Here is an 8,993-nt window from a genome sequence, read left to right as displayed (position 1 = left end):
TATAAGTTCATAGGTTGTGACTTTTTTTGGCTTGGACTTTCTTGAGAAGCCATTGTACTCAATTTGGAGGCTGAAATTTGGATACATAAGCGTCAGAACAAGTTTTATGTATACATCTTGCTGACTGCAGGAAAGTATCTGGAAATTCACATTTACAATAGATGATTACAGTTGCTTGATATTTTAACTTTTCTAAGATATTAAACCTTTTTAAACCTATTAAACCGATATTAAACCTTTTCTCAATTTCGCCTGGAGTAGTCAAAATCATTTCTAAGCACAACTGAGAATGAGACTACAACTTCACCGACACAAAAAGCAATGAACTTTGTTGCAGGTTAACTTTTTATTTCGTTGAACATTCATTTCATTAAAATTATATAGAATTTTTATTATATCATAGAAGAAAGCAAAAAAGCTTGAAAACAAAGAAACAATTAAAATAGTCCTGTTACAGACAATTCAAAATAAGTGAAAACCATATCCCTATAATAAAAGCATTTTAATTTAGTTTAATTAGCAATTAGTTTTTATTAGATTATTCTAAACACAACTTCAATTGTTGTTGTTCAGGTTATTACTTAAAAATTTAGCTCAAATCAGCAATAATCAAAGGAAAAGCTTTGAATAAGATCAGCATCTTTTATCCAGTCTTCAGATCTTCTATTCTTCACACTTGGTTGGAGTGCATGTGCAGCTCTCAATGTGAATGTAGTCATGAACGACCTCGCTGTCGTCGGCACACTTCAGCGTCACCTGTCGACTGCTGAATTTCTCTTCTCGGCAACAAGAACATCTGTGCATCATGATATTCTTTTCCATTGAATACCTGTGCAGGTGTCCAAGATGAATATGCTTTTATTAGCTTTTCTTTTCATACAAACACAACATTTAATAATCAAATACTGCTGTATTGATGACTATGGAGGAAACACTGATTTCTTTTAGGTGATTTGGTAATTATGAGTTATGCTACAGATGGAAAAGTCCCAAATTTATCTGCTGTGATCTAAGATATTCAATGTGTGCTGTCAGTTTCTCAAATCTTAGATGCTTATGTATGAAATATGATGCTAACTCATGTTAAAGTCATTGTGGAACACAGTTAGTAACCAATTTTACTTCTTTTTTTGGTGGATTTAATGTTATCCATTGGGAATTTCATATGATGCATTCTGATGATGACTAAAATTATAAATGTTTCCAATTTCAAATGGACTTTAGCTATGAAATGATTGCATAATCAAGGTCATCTCAGGATTCAAAATGGAGTATTTTCATGATCAGTTAGATGTGCATGTGCTCTTACATTGATTGGGTGCCACAGTGACCACTGCAGGACGTCACTTCTATGGGGTAGATGGATTTGCAGTCGTTTGCTTCCACATGGGTCGTGTTCTTCAGCACAATGCAGGACTTGGGCTCACCTAAGATGTTAGAGAGAGAGGGGGGTAAAACGACTGACTCAATCTCAGGAACAGTGCATCTGATCCATTGTGTTTTACGTAATATTTATATGCTCATGATGGATTTCTTCTTTAATCTTTAGTACAGTACAGTTGAGGGAGAATGGCAATGAAACCATTTTACAATTCTTTATCATCTACAATTTGATCTGCTGTAAATATGCTAAAGATGACAATCATTTCTCAAAGCATTACTGGTAGCAGGTAATAAATAGACAATAATTAAAGAGTTGCTTACAGATCTTGCAACATCCATCTGCATCATATCTCTCAGTTCCCTGTATAAAAACAGTCACACATTTTAGCATAATAGTAGAAAGTAACCAAACCATAATACAAAATGTTGAAGCTTATTATAAACAAGTTATTGGTTATGTAATATGTAATATGTGTGTATGCGTGTGCGCTTGTTTTCATGATTTATGAGAACACAATTTGTATAAAGACATGGGTATTGCACTGGTATTATGACATAAAAATGTTTAATAAAATGTTAAAATAGCTTTAAGAACATACTACAGTACAGTTTGTACAATACTAAACATATTTTGCTGTAGCATATATGGGTCAATGACGTGACGGGTCATTTTTTTGTCCAAAGGCCTTAATAATAATAAAAAACAACGATATGACATCCAAAGTATGTAAGGTAGTACAACTAGATCTATTTTATTGAACCCAAAAGGTTTTAATTATATTTTGCTACATACAAAGGTATTTTAAAGATTGTCAAAAGGTCATTCGGTTTAACCGTCCAAAGGCCAATTTATTAATGGAAAAATTAATTTCATTGATGTCATTCAGAGTAACCAATATATAAAGACGATTTTCACATCATTCAGACACCTGTGAAGGACCACATGGTCGTGAAGCAAAGTAACTAACTCTCTTAACTATTTGAAAAAATCATGTTTTCACTTGATCATACGCGTGTCCCGAAACATCAGGTCATTCGGTGTAACCGCTATAAAACATGGAAAATGTGGTAATATTTTAAAAACTTGTACTAAATATAAAATGTTTTATTGTCCTTTTGCTAGCTAAGCCTGCAAGCTAACTAGCTAGGTAGCTAGATATCAGCCTGTTAGCAGTGTTTTAAAATATCGTCATTCGGTATAACCCAAAGTGTCATTCGGTATAACCAAATTTTGGTTAAGCCGAATGACTTTTTTGGTGACAAATTTAGATTATAAAACCACATAATCTAATTGTTAACACTTAATAAATCTTCAAAATTAATTATATCTCCATTATGTTTTTTTTTACACTTTTAAAAAACTTATTCGTCAATGACCCATAAAGTAAAAACATAAAACATAATATATATATACAGGTATTTGACTTACAGGCTCACAGTCATCTGGATTAAAGTAAGGGCATTTTGGTGTGATCTTCTCTGTTACAAACAAGCCATTAGTTTCACTGCAGGTAACATTCTCACATTTGTAATTTTGCACTTCTCCAACCTAAAAGAAAAAAGAAAGACAGGCAACATCAGGACTGAAAAACTATGAAGGTTCATTGAATTAGATGGTTGAAGAAAAGTTTGAGAATGTTTTCAAATGTACTTTGAGAATATGTGTGGTGTTGTCTGGCGCAGTATAAATACAGGCATTTTGCCTGCATGTTCCGCAGCACTCTCCTTCTTGTTCCACACGCTCAAAGCCCTTGGAGTGCAAAAAGAATTTCATTTAAAGGGGTTATATCATAAGGAATCCATTTTTACTTGATCTTTTGAGATAATATGATGCAGGCTGCTATGAAAACATACTGTAACTTTCAGAAATCAAAACTCACAGTCCAAATAGGCTTTACTAGAAGTTCAGACATGATGTATTAAGTTAATGTAAATCAAACCAAATCTATAAAGCATAAATTGTAACTATTACCTCAGCGCAAGGTGTACAGACTTTATTAACACATTTCACAGCATGTAGTTCAGTCTGTGGGTCTTTAGCCATTTCACAGTAACATTCCAAACAAGGCTCCGTAGGGATTTTAACTCCAGGCTAAAAAAGAGATTTTATATAAATATTAACTTTTTAATGGTAAAAAAGCATATAATGTAATATGTCATAATATGCAATTAGTATAAACACATGAACCCAGCAGCTCACCTGGTACTCAGAGTTATTGTATACACAGACGTCTTTAGGCACTGAATTGAAAAAGAAAAACAATACATTCAGAAATGTTTTATTAAGTTGAACAACTATAAAGTAATTCATTTAATAACCTTTCTAGTTGTGGATTACACAAAATCCACATAAATACCAAACGCTTTTTGTAGAAAAAGAAATTAAATGTGAACAATACTTTGAAGTTTAATATTATTAGTCTAGATATGATATTTGAGACTTACCACAGGGTGCACAGCAACTGTTCTCAGGTATATCTGCTGCTAACTCATATCCCACATCACATTTCGTAGAACACAGGCTGGTATCACACACTGAATTGGCAGAAGGGGCAGGGAGTCTTATTTAAATTATTATGGATAGTTTCTTCAACTAGATTGTTTTTTTTTTTCATTAGGAATTGGATTATGAATTTCTATAGGAATGAAGCCAGACATGCACAAGCCCCACCACTTTCGAGGAAACTTTTTGACTAAAAGTTACATTCACAGTATTTTTTTCAAATCATTTCCTTTATTATATTAATATTACCCTGCATCCAATTACTGTTCATTATTGGCAAGATCTTAGAAAAGCTGAAACACCAACCTAAAACAATGACTAATTAGCTAGTTGGCTTTTGGTTAGCATGCATATTAGGACAGTACATGAGGTTGGTTTTGTTGTCATGTTTATTTAATTTAGTCTGATTAGCACTCCGATAGTCATTGTGCTTGGTTACTTACCGCAGGTTGGACAGCAGTTTTCAATCACGCTTTTGTATCCATGACCACAGGGCTTCATGGTCGGACAATTCATAGGCTCTTGGACAACACCAAAGCTCTCACTGGAGCACTTGTATGTTGTACAGTTAACAATCCATGTATCTCCAGGCTACAGGAGAGGAAGTAAGGTGATAATAGTTAGATGCGAGTGGTTGATTGTGTTCAAATGCCATTTTACCTTTGACTAAATGAGAAAAGTATCTTTATATTTCAGAATAGCTTTGCAGTAGTGTGATAGTTTCAATATGTTTCAATAGCTGCATTTCCATTACCTTTCAAATTGCGAACTGAAAATACGCCCAATGTAAACATGTCAATTTCGCAAAAACTCTCATATACCACAAAAAAGTATTTACGCTTGCATGAGGTGGTTTTCCAGGCAATTAAAAAAAAAGGAATATTTCACAAAACTGCAATTGAAACAGTTTTTTGCCACAATTTATCAAGACCTCAAAGCAGATATTTAGGAGAAACACCTTATACATGGCCGCTCCTAAGTATAAGAGGATTTCCTAGCCATTAATGCTTGGATAACATGCCTACGTCTCCTTCGACTAAAAATAATGGCTAGTGCAGTGGTATTTTCATGATTTTTGGATTGACTTATTGCGAGAGAAAAATATTACATTTTAGTCGCTCAACATCAGTTAATGGAAACGGTGTCATTTCACAATCGGTTTTTATCGACAATTAGAAAATATCGCAAAGGTTTTGCGCAAATCTGTAATGGAAAGTCATATGTCTTGGTAGGGTTCTTAATATTGGCCTTTGATGTCCACTTTCCTGCAGAGTTTTGTTACAACCCTAATCAAACACACCTGGACAAGCTAATTAAGATGTTCAGGATTACTATAAAGCAGGGGTAGTCAAGTTCGGTCCTAGAGAGCCGCTGTCCTGCTAAGTTTAGCTCCAACCTTAATCAAACACACCTGAACAAGCAAATTAAGCTCTTCAGGATTACTAAGGCTATAGGCAGCTGAAGGTTTTTTTTCAGGGTTGGAGCTAAATTCTGCAGGTCAGCGGCTCTGTAGGACTGAACTTTGTCTACCCCTGCTATAAAGTTATAGGCAGGTAAGTTTGGTAAGCTGAACTCTACAGGAAAGTGTAAGAGTTAAGAACCCCTGGACTAAATTTAAGTTCACAATCCTAGTAAATATCATGTCAATTGATTTACTGCTATTACTACTACTAAAAGATGCATACCTGTCTTGGTATTCCATCAGGGCCAATGCAATCTACATGTAGGGAATGCAAAATGCATCAATAAAATTTGACTGAAAGACCCATTAATATAATAGATATTGTAAATTAAGTAAAATTGCTTACCGCAAGTAGGTGTACACTTATCTGTTGTTGAACTAACTAGATATGTGTTGTCGGGACAGAAACAACCTTCCATGAATGTTTGATTGTCATTTTTGCTTTGGTTTTCCACAAACATCTCATTGTATCTGGTTGTAAACCAAGCACATATGGCATGAAGAGTGTTAATGCAGTAAAGTTTGAACAATTAGACAGTATTATATTTCTACTTGGATATAATTGTTATAGAGAGTGGTTACCTTGTACTGCAGGTTTTTTCCACTTTAGGCCCACATGCCTTGTAGACTTTGTGATCGGCACATTTGTATGCTATTAACCAATGACAATCAAGAGATTTAGGATACTATCAGATAAAAGATCCAACATTGTGTTATGGTGGGTTCATTCTGCTCTCTTACCGCATAGCCCGTTGAGGTCGGCTGAGCCTCTCCAGTCCACACAGATAGACTCCTGGCCACATTGCTGTGCATAGGCCTCCACACTGGCACAGGCCATGGAATCATTTTTGTAGCACACATCATATTTACATGCCTCATAGTAGCTTTGATAGGGAATGATGTCATGACAGCTCTTGAACAAACTGAACAAAACACAGAAGTTTAGGGAGAAAATGGAAACTGAAACATAGCATGGTTCAATGGAATGTTTGATAGCACTACCAAAAACAAAAAAGTTAGCCATTTTTTATTATTAATTCAAGGTAAGGTGTGTATTTTCTGTGCTATTTGCGGTATCAAATGGAATTGCAATTTGTTTAATCGGTCTGAGTGGACACACAATCACTTTGGCTCAACCAATGGCTTGAGTTTGGGGCGCAACTACCAACTACCACATATGGTGTGTTTAAAAAAGTCATTATTTTTGCCATTCTATTTGGTGCGGCTAGTGGCAGATATTGTGATTGTTGTTGTTAGCTTTTTCTTACTCGCTCTTAATGACATCGCAGATTTGTGCTGTGCAGGAATGAGTAGGTTCGCTTGGACGTGGTGGAAGGATTTCACATCCTGGAGAGTCTGCCCACAATGCTGCCATTTGCTCACATGATTGGTCAATTGTTCCATCAGGACGTCTGCAGTCATTTGTGGCATCATTGTCACAAACCCCTAAAAATAATAACAGGATTTCAAAGTTATTCTACAAAAGAACATTCTAGATAATTTTGAGATTCTAGTCTTCATATTCCAAATCTGTCTAAATATTTCTACCTGAGAAGTTGTTGCGTTGTCTCGCAGAAGAAATATGGTTTATCATGGTTATATTTATTGCAACAAAGTCACCAAACTGTACTCACCACACTGTCCCTCTGTATTGCCATGGAAGTAGGAGAATGGGAGATTGATCTCAAAGCCTTGATGACTAACTAAAATTTCAGCTTTGATTTCATTGATGTTCAGAATCACTGCCATGCCAGAAGTGGTAATGCTGAAGTCTTCATTCAAGAAAGTTGGGACCTTTACAACATCATTGACATAGACCTGTAGGCAACAAGGGTTTTTGAGTTGTAATGAATATTGAACCTTAGATTACATTTTTGCACTTCTAGTGTAGGTTCTACTGTAGCCACTTCAGGTCAAGCTAAATGGCATCGCGGAGTGCACTTTACTGCTAGTTATAGCAAGGAATAGACTTTAACATCAGAAGGTATGTTGGAAGATGATAGTGTAGGTATTCTAGCAGTGTTAAGTAGGGCTGGGCATTGACACAATATTCACAATTCACAAGTTCCAGCCAGCAAGCAATCAAAAACATTGAATCTAATCACCATACATGCAAATTATCACTTCAAGAATGACCACACTGCTGACTTGTGAGTTATCGCAGGCGCATAATTAACACATCGGCAGGAAAAACCGGGCCATTTGATGTCGTTGTTTACAAGCTGTTTTATTGATGTCTTTCTGACTGAGACACTGACTGAGCGATTCCTTGAGACATGATACATTTCAGGAAGTTGTACTATGTTTCATCTTCCAACATACTTTCTGATTTTAATGTTTATCCCTTACTATAACTAGCAGTAAAGTGCACTTTGCGATGCCGCTTTGCTTGACCTGAAGTAATCTGTTGCTCCACATTAAAGAGCAGCAAAATGGTATTCATTGTTTGAATTTTGTAATAAAATTGATATGACTTTGTTTCCTATCAAAAGTAACAAAGCACAAAGCTTATTGTGATTTAATGGATGGGAGGCATACTACAAATAATTTAGTAAAGTTTTGTTCATGCATCAACTGAAAACAGCACACTAAAAATTTAAGTTGGGGTTTGTCATTGGGGAAATCAATATTTTCAACCCAGCCCTAGTGTTAAGTCATATTAGCATTGAAAATGTGTTAAGTTGTCATTTTCTTAAGTCAATATATTTCAGAGCTTGTCTTTCAAGAGTATTTGAATTACGGCTTACATAGTCGTGACACTCACCTGCATTTCTTTACTGTTACTTGATAGCTTGATTTCATAGGATTTGTACTTTACAATCACATACTCAGGGCAAGCAAAATTGTTTGTAACATCACAATAGTAGTTTTTGACATGGACACTGATATTGTATTTTGGAATGATTTCTCGGACCAACACATAGTCGCAGTTTCCTTGGAAAGCATAATAAGTTCCATCAAAAGTATTGTAATGAGGGTCACCCCAGCCACTGCATCGACCTGTTATTTCAGGAAAAAAAAGTTAAAGCAAAATTAAATAGAATAAATTGCCAAGGACAATGTAAATTATTTGCTTTGTAGAACCATTATGATTAATATTAATAAAACATCAATTTCCTAGTGCATGGTTTAAACTCACATTGACACTCATACTTAGTGCAGCAGCCATTGTTATAATAAACCTTCTCAGGTTTAAGTCCATTGACACATGTAGGTATGACAGAATCAGCTGGATCACACTGTACAGGGCTTGTGATGACTTTCCCATTTATGCAGTTTTTAGTGGTACATCCTTCATTCCATGACTCTCCATCCTGTTAAAGTGTCATACAGAATTGATGAACAAAGATTAATACAATGGACTGATCTATTTCAGTTCCATTTGTAATTTAGCTGAAATTCATTTTTTGAAAAATGTAAGTTGTACTTCAACATTCTTTTTACCTTTCTGTTGACATCAGTACAGTCATTTGGAACAGTTGAAACTGGAACTGTAGTAGTCTGAGGGCAGGGTTTCTGTGTTATTTCACTAACACAATCAGAGTTGCAGTACGCAAAGTAGCACCATCCCGCTTTATCAGTTTTGTTGTAGATCACAGACTCTATAATTAGAATGTGCATTAGTGATATGCTTAACAATTGTTC

At 35.2% G+C, this 8,993-nt stretch overlaps 1 protein-coding gene across 1 annotated transcript in view; it reads right to left on the bottom strand.

Annotated features, from left to right (window-relative positions):
- Positions 1-339: 339 nt before the first annotated feature.
- Positions 340-8,993, bottom strand: part of LOC137015608 (mucin-2-like) — a 29,158-nt gene continuing 20,504 nt past the window's right edge. Inside the window, exons 29-46 of the mRNA XM_067380658.1 lie at positions 8,793-8,950; positions 8,488-8,662; positions 8,113-8,348; positions 6,983-7,166; positions 6,617-6,794; positions 6,090-6,271; positions 5,931-6,000; positions 5,695-5,819; positions 5,572-5,603; positions 4,330-4,477; positions 3,829-3,918; positions 3,584-3,624; positions 3,356-3,475; positions 3,035-3,133; positions 2,813-2,932; positions 1,705-1,744; positions 1,310-1,427; positions 340-829 (exon numbers count right to left, since the gene is read on the bottom strand). Of these exons, the coding sequence (XP_067236759.1) occupies positions 664-829; positions 1,310-1,427; positions 1,705-1,744; positions 2,813-2,932; positions 3,035-3,133; positions 3,356-3,475; positions 3,584-3,624; positions 3,829-3,918; positions 4,330-4,477; positions 5,572-5,603; positions 5,695-5,819; positions 5,931-6,000; positions 6,090-6,271; positions 6,617-6,794; positions 6,983-7,166; positions 8,113-8,348; positions 8,488-8,662; positions 8,793-8,950 (2,282 nt within the window). The 3' untranslated portion in view covers positions 340-663. The remainder of the gene's footprint in view (positions 830-1,309; positions 1,428-1,704; positions 1,745-2,812; positions 2,933-3,034; positions 3,134-3,355; positions 3,476-3,583; positions 3,625-3,828; positions 3,919-4,329; positions 4,478-5,571; positions 5,604-5,694; positions 5,820-5,930; positions 6,001-6,089; positions 6,272-6,616; positions 6,795-6,982; positions 7,167-8,112; positions 8,349-8,487; positions 8,663-8,792; positions 8,951-8,993) is intronic.

Source organism: Chanodichthys erythropterus, chromosome 24, assembly GCF_024489055.1.
Source record: "Chanodichthys erythropterus isolate Z2021 chromosome 24, ASM2448905v1, whole genome shotgun sequence".
In the NCBI taxonomy this organism is placed as follows: Eukaryota; Metazoa; Chordata; class Actinopteri; order Cypriniformes; family Xenocyprididae; genus Chanodichthys; species Chanodichthys erythropterus.
The sequence above is the reverse complement of the archived record's forward strand: the minus strand, read 5'-3'. Positions and strand labels throughout refer to the sequence as shown.